Raw genomic sequence first — 18,624 nt, 5'->3', positions numbered from 1 at the left:
TAACTTCACTTTCATGTAACTTGTAAGGACAAATAAAAATCAGATGTTTGGGCAAGCCACATGGCCTTGAGCAAGCCACATGGCCATAGAACTTCATTTAGTATCTCCAAGAAATTCAGACTGCTGGAACAATGGAACAGCCTGGCACCTACCAAACCAGTACCTTCACACTGGGAGGTCCTGAATTCTTTGGTTCTCCAGAGCAGACCACTCAAACTTCAGAAGAGCAATTAATGCTTTTAGGTGTCAGCTAGGCAGTGGTCCCTCTGATTTTGAAAGACTGCTGTCTTTAAACCAATCTTAACAGAGTGCTCTAGTGTGTTTGCAACACAGTGCTTTGCTCACTGCCATGGTGAGCTTTCTACTCTCAGGTTTTCTGCTGTCCCCTCTGGTTTTCTCACTCTGTGTTCACAGGCCTGGATTTTTAAGAGTGGTAGGAATGGAAAATACAGGCTTTGACTAGCCATTGCCCTGTAATGATTCAACAGCCTCCAAGGTTGCCCAGGAAGATTGTGGATACCCCTTTCCCTGGAGATGCTCAAGGCCAGGTTAGATTAGGCCTTCAGCAACCCAGTCTAGTGGAAGGTGTCCCTATCCATGGCGGGGGGGGCGGAACTAGATGATCTTTAAGGTCCCTTCCAACCCAACCCGTTCTTTGATTCTAAGAAAATAAGCTTTTCAATCCAATTATCCACAGAAGAGGGATTTCCTATTGCAGAACGACTGAACTGGTCAAGTCTTACTGAAAACTCCCCATGACAGATAGCTGCAAGCTCTGAGCATGAGCTGAGAGCAGCTCCTATGTCTCCATCTGCTGCTAAAATCTTGGTTTGTGACCAAGAAAGCGCAGGGCCAGCTCAGTGTGCCCTGCCTGGGTATCAGCACAAACACACACCTTCCTTATCATGGGACTGAGCTGGAACACACAGTCCGAAGCAGCCCTGCCTCCTGCAGCAGAATCAACAGAAGCCCTTGATAAACCCTGCATTGTTGCACTGGGAGAGGTTGTACTTAATCAAGATATCTGCAGTGGACGTTCGATAAACCTCTTGTTGCTGGTGGCAATGGATTGGAGGAGAACTCCAGAGCTCCAGACGCTGCCAGCCAACGCAGCTTGCCAGCAGATGTGGCTGGGGCAACTCCTGACTGTCTCCTAGAGGGACTCTCCTGGGGCTGCAGCAGAACAAGCCACTTCTGACCAGCTCTGATCAGCTCCACAGCGGTTCTTGCACCTTTTGTAGTTCACACATCAGAGTCTCCTGTGAACACAAGGAATGTGCATTGTTTCCTCTTTCCTAAGGAGCAGCAGACTCAGCTTTGCTTTCTCAAAAGCATTTTCTTGCCTCATCTCTTTTTACAGATTCACAGACTGCTTGGGTTGGAAAGGACCCTCAAAGGTAATTTTGTCCAATCCCTCTGCAGTCAGCAGGGACACCTCCAACTAGATCAGGCTTCCCAGGGCCTTATCAAGTCTCATCTTTAATGTCTCCAGGGATGGGGCCTCAACCACATCCCTGAGCAACCTGTTCCAGTGTCTCGCCACCCTCACTGTAAAGAACTTCCTCCTGAAGTCCAACCTAAATCAAACCTGCTCCAGTTTCAAACCATTGCCCCATGCCTAATCTCCACAGGCCCTCCTAAACAGTCACTCCCCAGCCCTCCTGTAGGTCCCCTTCAGATACTCAAATGTAGCTATAAGGCCTCCCTGGAGCCTTTTCTTCTCTAGGCTTCTGTTCTCCAGCCCCAGCTCTCCCAGCCTGTCCCCACAGGGGAGGTGCTTCAGCCCTCTGATCTTCTTTGTGGCCCTTCTCTGGACCTGCTCCAGCAGGTCCATGTCCCTCTCATGTTTGGAGAGGGGGCACAGCTAGACACAATACTCCAGGTGAAGTCTTACCAGAGCAGTGTCAGAATCACCTCTCTCCTTCTGCTGGCTACACTTCTTTTTCTCTCCCCCTTCAGCCCATCCACGTGAGCATCTCTAAGATGTGGGAACTCAAAGCAGCCTAGAGCTGCAGGTACCCTGCTGCAAGCCAGAACAGCACCACGTGAAGCTGTTTATTCTGCTGCATCGACAGGAAAGAAGGGCTCACATGCAGGACAGCCATAGCTGTCAATGCCACCAGGACACTTGGGACTGGGTTGTTTGGTTGGATTTTAGTTCTTTTCTGGAAAGGAGCCGTGGGCAGAGTAATCACTCTCTTGGCTCCTCGTTTCCCTTTCCCCTCCTCACGCTAGTGCATGTCATCTGAGGTGACACAGCAGCAACCCCAAACAGGATGCACCCTACTGCTTGTGGCAGGAGGAGGAGGGGATGGTGCAGCACCCTGGGGAGCCCTGCAGAGAGGAGAGGCAGTGTTGAGGTCTTCAACAGGACAAAACTAAGAAGAGAACAGAAAAATGGAAGGGAAAGTGAGCTGGGCTCGAGCTTTCTTCTTCCTCTCAGTGCTCTCTACAACTACCTAAAAGGAGGTTGCAGTAAGGTGGGAGTTGGTCTCTTCTCCCTAGTATCAAGTGATAGAAAGAGAGGAAATTGCCTGAAATTGTGCCAGGGGAGGTTTAGGTTGGAGATTAGGAACAATTTCTTTGCTGCAAGAGTGGCCAGGCATTGGAACAGGCTGCCCAGGGAGGTGGGGGAGTCACCATCCCTGGAGGCGTTCAAGAAATGTGTGGCCATGGCATTTGGGACATGGTTTAATGGCCATGGTGGTGTTGGGTGATGATTTGACTTGGTGATCTGTTCCAACCAACACAATTCTATGATGCTGTGAGTGTAAATACTAGTTTCTAAAGCAGAGCACCAAACAGCAGGGACAGTGACAAACACTATGAGGTTCAGAGAACACCAAGCAGAAAGAATTCTGTAAAGTATACTAATTAAATCCCAGCAGCCCCAGCTACCTGCTTCCAGCCACACTTGCACACATCTTTGTACCTTTCTGAACACAGGGCAACTCCAAAACGCTCATGACACTGACTTTGCACCCAGCATTTGCAGCCTTTTATTGTTGTCCTTAGCAGCTCTCAGCATTCACGTCAGACCTCCCAAATAAGAGCTCACTGCACTGCTCTCTGCTTTAGTGCCACAATGCAGAAGTTGCAGCCAGACCACCTCCCAGCCTAGGCACTGTCTCTCCCTGAGCAGATGCACCAAGTGCTGGTCTCCAGCTGCCTGCACCGCACTGATAAACGCAGGGGAAGATCCTTTTCTCGTCCACAAGACAAGGGAAGGAAAGCAACAATTACAACTTTTGAAAGTCTCTGCATCTCTTTTGTTTCCAGCTCAAAACCCATTGAGTCACACCGAGGACACTCAGGACTTCACAGGACTGGGCTATTTTGTATTACCCTTCAATTCTAGGTTTCTCTTCTTTGGTATGGGAGCAATTTCTTGTCGACCTCCCTGTTCCCCATCCAGTTTCTTTCAGTCTGTTTTGTTTTGGGGGCTTGGGTTTTTTTTCTGTCCATACAGAACAGAACAATTGTCACTGGTGACCCTTCCTTTATCTTGCATGGTTTTCTCTCCAGTGTGGGTGCAGATAAGGTCATCTCCTGAATGTGATTTCGTTGATTTGTCCTTCTAGTTACTAACAGAAAAGAAAGAGCCCAAGCAAATACAACCCAAAACCTCAACAAACAAAACTCCTACCACCTGGTGTCTTACCTTCTGACCCTGATGTGAAAAAATGTCTTACCCAAACACAAGCTCTCTAGCAGTCCTGTGAGCATTCTTCAACTGAAAAGGAAATCTGATGATCAGATAGATACATTTTCAAACTAACCAAAAATGCATTTGAAGATCACAGAACTACAGAATGATTTGGGTTGGAAGGGACCTTAAAGACCATCTAGTTCTAAATCCTGTGCTGTGGACACCTCCTAGACCAGGTTGCTCAAAGCCCCATCCAGCCTGGCTTGGAACTCTTCCAGGCTTGGAGCCTCCACAACTTTTCTGGGCAACCTGTTCCAGTACCTCCCTAACCTCATGGGGATGAATTTTCTCCTAATGGCTAGTCTAAACTGAGCTTCTTCCAGCTCAAAGCCATTACCCCTTGTCCTATCACTACAAGCCCTTGTAAAAAGTCCCTCCCCACCCCAGAGCCCACTTCAAATACTGGAAGGCTGCTCTAAGGTCTCTCTGGAGCCTTCTCTACTCCAGGCTGAACAACCCCAACTCTTTCACAGCCTGCCCTCACAGCAGAGGTGCTCCAGCCCTCTGACCACCCTTTGTGGCCCCCTCTGAACCTGCTCCAATAGTTCCATGTCCTTCTTGTGTTGGGGACCCCAGAGGTGAACCACTAGAACTTAAAGCAAGTAAATTAAATCAGTCTTGTACTAAAGTGATAGCTTGGCTTATCTGAAAAAGAAAGTTTGCTAAACATTTCTGTTTATTCTATAAAATAATAATTCCTTTACTGTCTGATATGAATTTGTTTTAAGTTCCTTTGATTTGGTGGTTTGGTTGGTGGGGTATTTTTACTTCAATGCTTTTTAATTATGTCTGCTTTGGATAAAGAGGGGTCATGAGTTCATGATTAGCATCTCTTTTATGACTAGAAACTTCACCTAGTTAAGAAACCAACATGCTCCTTTTCACAGCTGCTCAGCCCTCCATGCTGTGAGTAGAACAATTTCCTTTTCTACTAAGAAAGTCATTTCCAGTAACTCACAGCAGCTGAAATACGTTTAAGTACTGAAAAAGAAAAGAAAAAAAAAGGAAACAACCAGCACCTTTTTCTGTCTAGTTAAAGTCTATGTCAGAGTTTAGGCTGCCTCTAAATAGAAACTCAGTCCTCACTGAAAGCCAACTCGCTGTCCTAATATTTGAGGCAGTTCTTTAACTCTGAAGGGGTAATACTGTTATTTTTCCTCCAAGAACAAGAAAATTCTGGCAGACTTCATCCTCAACAGCTTCTCAGATGTTCAGATAACATCATTCAACTAGAACAAGGTTCTGAGACGGAAAGCATGCTCACCCCAGGTCTTGCAGCCTCTCTTCCCCACACACAGCTTATCAAAGGCATGTGGTTTTCATTCACACCTGAACTAACATCAGTTTTCCACCAATTTTTAGTATCAAGGTACACCCAACAAAAGGGGTAAACAAAGCATGCAGCCAACTCTCCAAATAGGAAGAAGGTTTTCTAGGTAGGTCTTTGAGGTGGGGGGCAAAAAGTAAGAAATACAAAACTCCACAAGAGTCTCATTCCTCACAGTATCACAGTATAACTTAGGTTGGAAAGGACCTCGAGGATCATCGAGTCCAACCTATCAACACCGACCCCATGACTAGACCATGGCACCAAGTGCCACGTCCAATCTCCTCTTGAACGCCTCCAGGGACGATGACTCAACCACCTCCCTGAGCAACCCGTTCCTCTTTGCTAGCTCTTCCTCAGCTAACAGCTTACAAGAGCATCCTTCTGACTTACCAACCCCTCTCACAGAGGAAACCACGAAGATGATCAGGGGGCTAGTTTCTTTACCACGAGGGTGGTGGAACACTGCAACAAGTTGCCTAGGGAGGTAATTGAGGCCCCATCCATGGAGATATTCAAGGTCAGGCTCAACAAGGCTCTGAACAACCAGATCCAGTGGACTTCTGTTCCCATGTTCTCCACCACACACAACTGAAGTGGATCATTTAGAAATCTAGTTTAGAAATTACTGAGGGTAGCAGAGACCAAGCACAGCACTGCCCAAGCCACCATCCCACCAGCACCAAGGCTAAAATAAAAAGCAAAGAAAACACACAGCAAAGCAGCTGCTCCTGTGAGCCATGCTCAAACAATCAAACAATATCCCTCCTCTCTCTTCAAGTGCAAAGTGACACAGGAACTGGGGTGAAGACACTGCTCTGCCTTGAACAGGCACAATGCCAGGACCTCAAGTCAGGGCTGAACCGAGCTCTAAGTTTCTTCATTTATCAACTAAAACAGATGGCAGAGAAGTGCAATTTGGCTCCTGTTTCTTTCCAGTTATATATCACACAAAGTGAAAGGGTAGAGGGTTGGTGGTACCATCAGAAGTTTTATGTTTTGTTGACAGTTTGGCTGGACATTTGAAGACACTGCTAATGAGGCACATGCAGACCTGGAGGAGTATCAAATACCATGGACACGCAGGGCATGAACTGTACCTATGTTAAAGGAAATATGACTGCTTCTGCCAAGGGTTTGACTCATTTTAAGCTAAAAATCCCTGCTAATTATGTTGTGGAAATATCCTGGAGAAGGAGAGAAGGCTCAGTGGTGTGTGACGGATCATTTCCACACTTCCAGCAAAGGCCACACCTCCCAGGCCCACACTCACTCAACAACGAATCACAGGGAATTGTTGGGTTGTTCCTTGTTGAGGCTGAAGTGGGCATGAGGTGTCTACAGCCAAGCTTGTTGCTACTCAGTGACACTGGCATCATGGAATCATAGAATTATTTTGGTTGGAAAAGACCTTGAAGATTATTGGGTCCAACCATCACTGCAACACCACCATAGCTATTAAACCACGTCCCCAAGTGCCATGTCCACAGGTTTCTTGAACGCCTCCAGGGATGGTGACTCCACCACCTTCCTGGGCTGCCTATTTCATCACTGCAGTTCCTGGCCTGTAGAAAATGGGGGTTCTTTCAAGGCCATAGTTTCAAAGACAGACAATACCCAAAAGCTGAAGGATACCAAATTATCACCACAAAAGCATCAGGCAAGACTGTTGAAAACAAAAAGTGTTTACATGTAGTCAAACTGCTTCAGTCCAAAGGTTTCATCCCTTGGTAAGGACCATGAAATTACCTTTTCAGAATCATAAAATGGTAGGGGTTGGAAAGGCCCTCTGGGGATTGAATCCAACCCCCCTGCCAAGGCGGGTCACACAGAATACATCCAGACAGGTCTTGAAAGTCTCCAGAGAAGGAGACTCCACAACCTCTCTGGGCAGCCTGCTCCAAGGCTCCAGCACCCTCACACTAAAGAAGTTTCTCCTCCTGTTGAGGTGGAACTTCCTGCATTCCAGTTTGTATCCATTGCCCCTTGTCCTCCACCACTGAAAAGAGACTATCTCCTCCTTCTTGACATCCACCCTTTAGATATTCCTACACAGCAGACCTTGTAGAAGCAGGCTGTAGTGGTGGATGCAGGAGTTAATACTCTGTGCAGCCTGTGTACTATTTTGTGCTGCAGTTTACATGTTTGAACAAGTTTCCCCACAGTGCATTGTACTCTGAATAATAGTATCTCCAGAAGCTATCAGTTGCAGAGAAGAAGAAAAAGGTCAAACTTCTGCACGTCTGCGTAAGAATTGCCTCAATTAATAGCACCAAGCAACAGCACGAGGCACTGTAAAAATAAATCAGTCCTTTTGGATACAAAGGCTTCCCTAACAACCCTCCTCACTTCTCTGGAGCAGAACACATTGAAACGGGCAGGTATTTTTAGAAGCAAGTGGTTTGTCCTGCAGAGAGAACTGCCCCTTGGGAGTGGGATCCTCGTGGTCACATTCCTCAGGCACAGCAGGGTCACACCTTTGCTTTGTGCAAAGGACTACTTCCCATAATGAATTCTTGCTACTCGGTGTAAGGTGGAGGAGCTGAAGCATTAGCAAGTCATTTCCAGATGAATAAAACGACTCCCTGTTTGGAATGGGCATAGCTCTGTTTTCTCCTCCAGCAGGCATTTTATAGCTGAAGGTTCTCTAGCTACACCACAAATGCCAAACGTTCCAGATCCTCAGAGCCAAATTCTGCTGCTGAAGCCCACCACAACCATGCTGTGGATTTGCTGGTGCAGCTGAGCCCTGCATTTTAACTAACCTTACTCACGAGCATGTGATCTCACAGACATTCTGCTCCAGATGTAGCAACAGGAGGGAACACAGCCTCTGAGCATGCCACCACCACGTGCATTACTTTCCACTCGTAAAATGTGCCTCTGAAGTGGTCACCTACAGCACCCAGCCAAAATTACAACACATGTTTCAGGCTCCAAGTCATACTGGACCAGTTTGTTCCTGAACAGCAGCCTGAATTCATCCAAGCTGTCACCGTGAGCATACACTAGCTCTGAAGCATACACACAGCAAAGGATAAAGCCTTTGGAAAACAATCATCTGTAAGTCAACCCCAAGAGGGCAAGGTTTACAGCATGAGACATGTCAACACACCTTCAGCCACCAGAAAACAAATGGTGGAAACATACCAGAAGAGAAGACCTCCCAATAGACAAGTAAATGCATCCCATGCTCTTGGCACAGCTTCATGCCCTTGTGACCTCATCTGCAGAATGAGGTTTCACACAGCACCCCTAAGCCTGCAGAAACACCTTCTTTTCCTCTAGGATGCCTACACATAAGCCATGGCAAGAAGCCAATCTACTGTTCCTCACACAGTGGAGATGACAGGCCAGCTGATCCTGTCTCTGCTGAGCAAGCAGGGGAGCAGAGGTCATCTTAGCCCTCAAACCCATGGGGAAGAGGACAGCAGACATCTGTGCTTTCCAGAGGGAAAATTGCCACACTTGCCTGTGTGGCACACACCATTGGAAATCCAAGAATAACTCAAAGATTCAGATGCTCAGTTGGCAAGATCCAGCCTAGTAGCATGACACGAAAGTCTGACCAGCAGAGATCTCAGGGCTTAAAAGGCATCACATGATTCACTCACTACAGGCACTCAAAGAGATTTCTAACTTAGAGGAAGGAGTTGAAAAGCTGGAAGGGGAACCAAGAAAGTGACTTCCCAGAGGAGTTTAGTGAGGTAAAGGCCACAGGCCATCCTCAGACAACCCGTGCCATCCTGGGGGAGGAAGTGATATTGCAGACTGGGAGGAAGCTGAGCACGCATTGACAGCACCAACCTTGTGATGTCCACTAACAGCAGCGTGATCTCCTGACACCAAGTTCTCAAGGCACTGCAAGATCCCAACTACCACAAGAGATGCCAGTAAGAAAGGCAATAGAAGAGAGCCTTCTACTGTGCTCCTACTCCATGATCCCTGTTGCATAGGTGCTGGGAAGAAGCTGAAGTGAAGAGAGGGCCAAGCCAGGTCTGTGCCCACCAGGGAAAAATTTTCCAAGGCACAGTCAGGTAGGCACAAGCACCTCAAGGGTTTTGAAGTTATGTGGTCATTCACATGCACCTTGCAGGACAGGGGTACTGAGCCCAGTTAACTCCTTTGGATCTGATGATAATGAGTAAAAGCAAGCACCACCTGAGGGTTCACCCTCTGATCTGCAGCTCCTTCATCAGGCACGCTACAGACTCAGCTTGCAGCACTGCCTTGTTCAGAGCTAGGATATAATTTTGAAGGACGTGCTGGATCTTTTTGCAGCCACACATGCCCACTTGGAGACCTAGAGAACAGTATCAAAGAGGGCTTGGAGTGGCCCCTTCAGCAGAAACTGTCAAAAGCTGCTTCATGCTCCAGGGGTGCTTACTGGAACCCATCAATTTGCATGTCTCCACTTCCAAGATGAAAGTTGACTTAAAGCACTGGAAGGTAGACAAAAGCTCAGACGACAGGAAATGCAAAGCAGAATTTGGCAGAAAGAGGCACTTTAGAAAACAGCCATAGATGTCAAAATGCAGGCCAAAGTCAGCACAGCCTGCACGTAAATCAAAGTGAAAGAGTTCCTAAACCTTGCTACACTCCAGCTAATGAACCCAACCAAAAAGCCAAAAGCTGCCAGGAGAGACAGATTGTTTTTAATAAACCCCCAAACTGATGGGGCATCTAAAAGGCAGAAATTAGCTTCACCTAAAACACGAGATTGGTTGGGATGTTTAAGAATTTGAGTAGTCTTGTAAAAATCATGGGACAAAAAGCTTTTTTAATTAATCAGGTAACTGGGAAAGATGAAAAGCTTGGAGCTATTACAAACCAAAGTCCAGCTAAAGCTCTTTTTGAAGATAGACTTTGAGGTGGTGAAATTCCAGGAGTTTTTACAACTATTGGAGAAAGTCTTGCAGGATTGGCAGAAGTGAACAAAGATAAAAACCCCACTATTGCACTAATAGCAGGCTTTGGTCAGGCTGGCTTGATGCACTGAGAGCACTGCTGAGGAACACTGCAAATATTGGGTTCAGTTCTGGGCCCCTCACTACAGGAAAGATTGAGGTGCTGGAGTGGGTCCACAGAAGAGCAACAAAGCTAGGGAAGGGTCTGGAAAACAGAGCTGGTGAGGAGCAGCTGAGGACACTGGGGTTGATTAGTCTGGAGAAAAGGAGTCTGAGGGGAGACCTCATTGCTCTGTACAACTCCCTGCAAGGAGGTAGGAATGAGGTTGGGGCTGGTCTCTTCTTCCAAGTAACAAGTGATAGGACAAGAGGAAACAGCTTCAAGTTTCACCAGGAGAGGTTTAGGTTGGAGATTAGTAACAACTTCTTTGCTGCAAGAATGGTCAGGCATTGGAACTGGCTACCCAGGGCTGTGGTGGAGTCATCATCCCTGGAGGTGTTCAAGAAATGTGTGGCCTTGGCAGCTGGGGACATGGTTTAATGGCCATGGTGGTCTTAAGGTGGCATTTGGACTCAAAGATCTCAGAGGTCTCTTCCAGCCCAAATAATTCCATGGTTCTATGATTCTCCAAAGCCCTGTGCAGTGCTGTGAGGATAAGGAATCTGCTCACTGGATTGCTCACAGACCTGACACAGCTTGGTGAGAGATTTTCTACCCTGGGTTTGGCCAGGCTGTACACAGAGCTACCTGCAAAGCCTAACTGGATGGAGTGGGCTACCCTGTTTGCTGTAGAAGGTTAATTCAGTAAGAATTTTGGCAGAGGTTTTGTCAGATCATTGTTTAAGCTCTCTCCCAAACCTCAGCATGATGCTATTAGTGTCCAGACATCTGTCTCTGAACTGCTTTGGCACATCATAAAGCCAGAGCTTCAAAATATGAAGGAACATGGAAGTCTGTGGTGGCTCCCCTTGCTCTCAGGAACAAACACCAAGCAGCTCCTCCAACAGCACCTCATCATTCATGTCATTTGTGTTGGCCACCTTCAGAAGTAATATGAAGGCTAACCAAGAAGTTTTGTGGGCAAAACTTTGACTGAAAACAAACAATCAATGTAAAGATAACTTTCACGTTCCTCCTTCACCATACTCCAGCCTCTGCTTTCAAAAGTCCCCAGCAAAATGTTGTTGGTTTCTCTGAGTCTATCTGAAGAGATTAGTTAGTGGTTCAAGAAGCAGTGATGCCTTTGTAAGAAAGCATACAACATTTGTACAGCACAAGGACACAGACAACTCCCTCGTGAAGCATCTTTCTATCATGCTAACCATTTCCAGCTCTTGGTTTACTGCAATTCACTCAGTGCATCCCTCTGCCAAAAATGATGTGAAAATAAACAGAACTCAGGGTGCCAGTTCAAGTTACTGCCATGGAGAACAGAAAGAGCCTGGTCTGATGAGGGATACTTGCTTAGGTAGACTGCAGAAAATATTTTACATTGCCCCCATCCTTAGGGCTTTTGTATCTCAAGACCCTGGCAAACTACTCTCTCAATAAATGAGCAGCACAGATTACAGAAAGACCTTAAAACAACAACAACAAAACCCCCACGTTTACAGGATGACCAAAAATAGTCTTCTCCATAAATAAAGAAAAGAATGTTTAAGTTTATTTATTCTTCTGTCTTCCCACCTGGCAAACTGTGCTCATCCTCAGAAATGCTCAGGGAACCAAAGCAAACCCCCGAAGGAAGAACATGCCCAAAGATCCTCCACACCATTGATAAGACTCCAAACTGGAAGGGGTTTTCAAGCTTCAGCAATTACCACCCAGCTGTACCTCTACAACAGGTGTTTTAACAGAGCAAATAGTTTGCAAACATGGCTGGAATGCCCCTCAGGGTGAGATGCTTCTTTACAGCTCCTTAGATTAAAGAGAGACACTGAGACTTTTCCTGAGCTGTAGTGTAAGAGAAACTCCTAATTAATAACCCCTCTGTCCCCCAGCGAGGTGGGAAGGATGTCTAGAGATACAAAGGAAGAAGTACTTGAACTTTATACATAAGATGGAAAGAAACACCAAGTTTCCTTCCCACATACAAGCCCAAAATGTCCCAATCCCACAATTCAGTATCATGGAATCATGCAACAGGTTAAATGTTCTCCAAGCCCAATCCTCCCTCAACAGACATACTCTGCTGCAGTCCTTCCAGCTGTATTTACCGTTGCCAGTACTGCCCACGTATCTCAACAACAAAGATCTAAAGCCTGAGACCCCTCAGGTAATTTTCTGAGCTTTAGGCTCCTTCTGCTGAACTCTTTTCAAACAAAAAGCTGGTCAAGTGATTGGTGTTTAGCAGCTCCCTCTTCTCCAAAGCACTAAGGCAGGCCCCTGGAAAGCCCGAAAAGAAGCAGCAGCTCCAAGTTCCTATCTGTGGCAGTCAGTGACTTAAAGGCGGAGTAGAATTCTTTGTGTGCTCTCACGTTTAGCAGAAATGGGCGGCTGTTTCTGCTCAGTTATTGTAAGACTGTTTCCAATTTACCGGGGATATGGATCAGAAAGTTCGAGAACAGGGTTCATTTAATTGCTGGTTAAAGGCATAGATACATTTTAGATACCTACAGCACACAATTCACGTAAACAGCTTTAGGCATTTTTGCAAGAGGAATACTTTGACGCTAAAGCTCTAGGAAACAACATATCTGAAATGTCACACTCCTAATAACTGTAACAGCCTGGGCTGAGCTCTAGGGTCACCAGCAGCCCCAGTGCCAGATGCTACAACATGGCCAAGAGCTCCTATTTATAGTAAAAGTTGCCTTCAGGGAAAATCCACTCACGTGAGGATTATTTGCAGCAGACAGCCACTACTCTACACCTTGGGACTCAAGGGTTTGTCTCGCTCTCTAGAATACCTGCAGGTGTTTCTCTGTTTCTTGTTAACAGATTCTAATCACTACAGCGTTGAATATGCTGTTTGCCATGGAACTGTCACAGCTGTACAGGTTTCCAGACAAAGGGCCAAGCCCTTGGTTAAACTGAAGAGCTAAAGTAGTAGTAAGTAGCAGATCTGTTGTGATTTCCCAAGGCTTCTTCTGTAAAATAAACTGCTTATCTATTTATTTCTTTTGAAAAACAAGCTGGTACATCAACAAATACTTCACAGTTGCTGACTGACTTGCTCACATCACTAGAGCCTTTAACATCTAGCTCTGAAAGATTCTCCACGATCTGGCTAGAGCCAGACTGAAAATTTAACACACCCCCACAACACAGAAAAAGCTTCTGGGCAGGGGGGAAAAAAAAAAAAATCCCAACAACCAACCAACTAAACAAAAGATGTTTTACCTGGGGGGGGGGGGGGGGGGGCCGGGGGGAAGTATTACTTTCAGTTTTGCAAATGGTGCAGGCTCAGATTAAGTGGAATTTTGTGTCCTGGTTAACAGTCACAATAAGCCTGATGGAAATGGAAAACATGTTCATAGTCAAAAAAAAAAGAAAGAAAGAATGAGCACCAAAATCATCCTGAAGTGTTCTGCCATCCTGATGTCAGCACCAGAGTGGTTGGGCTCCTCTCTCTTATTATTGTTGACAAAACACATTAAGAGAATTTGTGTGGGGTTTTTATGCTGTTCTACACAGCCTCCTCAGTAAGAGGACTAGGACAGCTTTATCAGAGTGAAGACAGAAATAACAGCACTAAGAATATCTGGAAAACCTTCTGTGATTCAGAACACAAACAGGTAATAATTTAATCAGCCTGTAAATGCAACCTTGCCCCACTGAAATCGACGAGGCTGTTGCCTTCAGGTTTACTGGAACCAGAAAAAAAAAGCAGGGCTCTTGTTTCCAGTCTCTGAAGACCCAGCTGTAATATAGAGCAGTCTTTATTCTGTCTATGATCCAAAAGTTTCAGTCACTGATAAGACCATACACAGTGAAGATTAACTAAAGGCTTATTATCCCCTTTTGGAAAAGGAAAGCAGCCTTTAGGCAACATGCCTAGAGGGCATCTGTATTAGTCTTCAGAAAATAATACTTGGCTCTCCTAAGAGTCAGGTCTCCCACCCTGCCAGAGCCTTAGTCAGAAGAGCCACCAGCTTCCTCCTGGGATTTTATACCTGTGGGTCTGCCAAAACCAACAACTGCAAATTCACTAGTTGGTGGTTGAGCGTGCACAGCACAAAGTGAAGCAGCGCCATGGAAATGGAGGAGGGAAGAGCAGACAGAGGGACAGATCTTGTTCAAATTCACATCCAATTTGGCACAGAACCATGCAGGTGAAGAGGGAAGAGGAGATCTTGTGGAGCACTTACTCCTGCTCCTTTCACCACAAGCGTGATCCTCACATTTCTGCCCCAGGGCCAGCAGCTGTGGAGTTAACCACCAATCTCCACACAGACCCATCGCTAACACATGTCTTAACAGAGGGGGAAAGGCAAGTTAATTACACAGAGCAGTCTTAGGGCTCCTTCCACACCAAGGAGTCTGATCCCAGAGTTAAGCTGATTTAGAAAATAAGATGACACAGACATCATGAAAACGACTTGTCTCTTTAATAAGATCATTTTAAAAGGAACACCTTCACAGTGACTCGCAGCTGTGATCAGTGTCTTTAGAAGGTGCACGCTCCAGTTCAAGTTCTAGATTTCAGGTCACGTCCAGGAGTATGTCCTGACTCCATAATGGCACAAAAGAGACCCATCAATATTCTGTGAAAGCTGTGATGCTTTAATTGCTGCAGATACACTCTTAAACCACCTAAACGGCATCACTGCAGTTAAAAAGGACTATCCCACTGCACAAAATTAAGCCCATCACTCAGAGATCTCCCATTACAGAGCAAGCCACAGGCTGATCATTTGTATGTAATAAATTTCCAGGCAGAGGGTGGGAGGAGAGCTTCACCACACTGTTAGAAGTGTTTCAAGAGGTGCATAACTCTAACTAATGAAGCGTATTGGATTTGCATCCAAGTTGCAAACTGCACTTCAGAGTGATTTTGCAGGTTTCTGTGAAACCTTCACTACTGCCAGGGCTAGGAAGGAGTGCATCACTTTGGAGCATCATCACTGTGCACTGGTGGAATTGCACTTCTTTTACAGTCACAAAAAACAACCTGTTTCCAAGCAAACTAACCCCCGAAGAGGCCCTGGGTGATTTCTAGGCCCCGGTGCCTCAGTGAAGCCTCTTCCCACACTGAATCCCCACGCAGGACCGAGAATTGAAGTCATCACCAAAAACCTGCTGAACGGTTTGGTGATCCCACGTCCTACCCGACTGGAGGGGACTAGGAATAGGGCTTCTGGAGATGGGCTCCCTTTCCTGCTCCCCCCCGCCGTGGTGCTTGGCACCTCTCGGAGAATCCAGTTTTGTTGCGGTCAGAGCATGACAAATTTCACCAGAAACCCTACACCTCTCTTGGCAGAGCCCAAAACTTCACGTTTTCTCCCTCTTTCCTCCACGTTTCTGAGGTGGCTCCCTGGGGATCGCCAGCCGCCTGCCCGCCCCAAGCGCAGTGGCGTCTTGTCCCCCCCTCCACGGCCTTCAGCATCCCCGGAGAGAACCGTGAAGGACTGGGGCCCCACACCCGACCCGGGGAGGGAGGCAGGGAGAAGAGGGGGCCGCCACTGATCGCGATCGGGCGAAACCCACAGGAAAGCAACGACGGGTTGTCACGGGGCTGAGTCCCCGAAGGGTGGCAGCCCGACCCAGCCCCGAGGCGAGGCGACCCCCGAGAGGAGGCGGCGTAGCAGCCCCGACGTGGCGGCCCCGGGGGGCTCCCACCCAGCGCCCGCCTGGGGGGCCCGGGCTGAGGCACCTCGGAGCTCCCGAGGTGGGGGTCGGAGCCCGGGGCCAGCGGTACGTGCGTGGCTGAGGGGAGCTGGGGAACCGCGGCAAGCGGCACAGGCGGCTGCTGAGGGGGAAGGAAAGGGGCTACTAATTGCTCTTCTCCGGGGCTGGGCAGGCGGCGGGGAACTCGGCGCACAAGTTGGGCTAAGGGGGGGAGGAGGAGGGTGGCCCCGTCCCGGTTACCTGAAGACGCAGTCGTCCCGGGGGTCCCTGGCCGGGGAGATGAGCCCGTGCTTCTTGTTGAAGAGCTTCTGGAAGAGGGTGGGCGGCATCTTGGGGAGCCGCCGCTGGCCCCCGCCGCCGAGGCGCTGGGCTCCGCGCAGCGCCGTCCCCTCGCCGCGGCTAGTTCCGCCCGCCCGACTCCATTCGGTGTCACAGTCATATGACAGACATTAGTCACCCGGCGCTGCCAGCGGGGAGGGAAGGGAAGGAGGGACGGCGGGGCGGGCCGAGCCGAGCCCGGCGGGGCGGGCCGACGGCCGCTGACTGGCGGCGGCCTCACGTGGGGGGGGCGGTAGCCAGAGCCCCGCGGCCCCCCGTGGCCGCTCACCGCGACTCGTTTAAATCTCCGGCCCCGCTCGCCTCGGCAGTGCTATGAGGGAAGGCGTCTGTTCCCCGCTCACCACGGTCTCTGTGGAGAACGGGGGCTGGGCAACGAGGGGCGGCGATTACACGCCGGTGCTTTGTTTTCCTTCTGCGGAAGACAGGAGCGCCAGGAAAGCAAAAGAGAACTCCAGGCACCAAATCCGTCTTTATGCTGTAGCCGGTGTTTAAGGGGCTTCCCGTTCAGGGGTGCAGCAGGGAGAGCTGATTCGCTTTAACTAGAAAATCCAGCTCCTGCCCCCTTTTCCTCCCAGGTGCATGAAATGATTGTCCCCGTACATTAACAACATAGCTCAGAGGGGCTCAATTCAAGACCTGCACGGAAATTGCTTTTGGAGGAAGCAACATTCACATCAAAATAGCGTTTAGGGTGTAACATCCAGCTGGCAAATCCAGAATACATACAATAAAAAAAAAATGTGATGGGAAAAAAAGATCTGTGGATCTTGGCAAAACCGTTTATTAAATGTTTAAATGAAAAGGGAACACTGGCCACAGCTAAGTCTCTAACGTCTCACTGTTCAGATGCAGCACTGCTAGGGAGTTTAATTAAGGGCTGGCAACACTGACTCACCTACTTTCCCTAGAAAATGGAATTAAACTAAGGCAGTGTATGATGTAAGATTAAATTAAGCAGATTATTTTGAAAAGGTGTAATTTAGTGCATGTGTGAGATATCTGTAACAATGATTCCTCACAATCAGCTATCTGTAGGAACTTTGGTCTTCATCTCCCAGAATTAATATTTAGATTCATCTTTCCCCCCTTGTTCTGTATGGAAGATATATCTGCCTGCCACAGATATACAGGTGACCAATCTTCACCCTATGAAAGCTTTAAGATGGGCATGTAAATACAGCCATAAACACAAAAAGTCCTCAGGGGAGACTGCAAAATAACAATGAGCTTTAGCCAGGATATACAACTCGGCTTTCAGTAGTTTCACAAGTTACAGCAACAAAGACTTAGCTAATCCCAAGTGTGCTGGGATTCAAGGGGATAGAGTCCTTTTAAAAGTAAGTGTTAACCTGTTCCAAATCTGAATTAATAGCAAGTGGCTCTGACATGCCTGATTGACTTAACCAGGCTTAATAGAGGGAGCAGAGGGTGGACAGTAAGAGAAAAGGGGATAAAGACTGGTTTAATCACCCATTCTCCTCTGAAAACCTCCCTGCAGGCAGATTTTTGTACCTACACAACATGCATTTCAACTTCTGTGTCCATTCAGTATGCATTGCCTTGGGCCCCAAAACTCTCCTCTTGGTGTTCTGAGGTTAGGAACTACACCAGACCCAGCTGCATGCAAGGTCTTTCCCTCTGGCAGCACGCACACGCACCCCTAGAGTGCTCCAAACAAGAAGCAAAACGTCTTCCATCATCTCCAAGCACTTTAGGTCAAAGTCTTCTAGCAGGACTCTTCAGATAACAAACATAACTGTGCAGTGTTAATGAAGAACCTCTTTCAGATGCATGTACAATACGTTCACTCCAGGCACAATCCCTGGCGATAAAGGATTATCGCAGCTCTCGCGCCAACTGCCTTGCTGCGAGCGATGCCACTCGCACCATTAAGACTTCGTCATCGTGTCTGGGATGTGGCCGAGCAGCCCTGCTGACACTGACCAGATTGCTCCCCTGAATCACTGCACAAACAGGCCCTTCTGCAGCACCCAGGCACTGGCTGTGACCCATAACCTTTAGGCACTGGGATGGAAGAGCCAGTTCCCACTCTGAATGAAATTTCATGTAGTCATTCTTGGGTTCAAACCCAAATCATGAGGAAAAAGCCTTTCCTTTGAGAAAAGCAGAACAAGAGTAGATATTGTTGTGGCCTCCAAATGAATACCATTTCCTTCCCTGGGGCAGACAGCTAGCCTAGTAATTAATTACACTTTCTCCAAGAGTCAGACAAAAGATGAAAATAAGGAGCAGAGCTTTCGTAACTGAAGGGCAGGACGAGAGAGATTGTGGGTCATGATATTTCTGTCCTGTATAACCAGCAAGAAAAGCAAAACTCTGCAATGTTCAGGCTGCCACAGCCAGCTCCACAGTTACACACTGTATCATCTTCTCTTGGACTCTCCAATTAGTTTGGCAGTATCAGTCTGTTTCTCGGAGAAGAAACTACGAGATGGTTTGGAGCAAAGTGGTTTTCCCTAGGACTCTTCAAACACCCTTATGATAAACACCTCATTTATTCTGGGCCATCTTTACCTTGAACAGCCATCAC

The 18,624-nt window shown here is 47.6% G+C and overlaps 1 protein-coding gene across 2 annotated transcripts in view; it reads right to left on the bottom strand.

Annotated features, from left to right (window-relative positions):
• The window catches only part of FNIP1 (folliculin interacting protein 1), an 89,583-nt gene extending 73,413 nt beyond the window's left edge, over positions 1-16,170 (bottom strand). For both annotated transcript variants that reach the window (XM_068158234.1, XM_068158253.1), the window contains exon 1: positions 15,975-16,170. In XM_068158234.1, the coding sequence (XP_068014335.1) occupies positions 15,975-16,063 (89 nt within the window). In that variant the 5' untranslated portion in view covers positions 16,064-16,170. The remainder of the gene's footprint in view (positions 1-15,974) is intronic.
• Between the last annotated feature and the right edge of the window lie 2,454 nt (positions 16,171-18,624).

This window comes from Melanerpes formicivorus, unplaced genomic scaffold (assembly GCF_026170545.1).
Source record: "Melanerpes formicivorus ecotype bairdi unplaced genomic scaffold, bMelFor1.0.p_v2 SCAF_2, whole genome shotgun sequence".
NCBI lineage: Eukaryota > Metazoa > Chordata > Aves > Piciformes > Picidae > Melanerpes > Melanerpes formicivorus.
The sequence above is the reverse complement of the archived record's forward strand: the minus strand, read 5'-3'. Positions and strand labels throughout refer to the sequence as shown.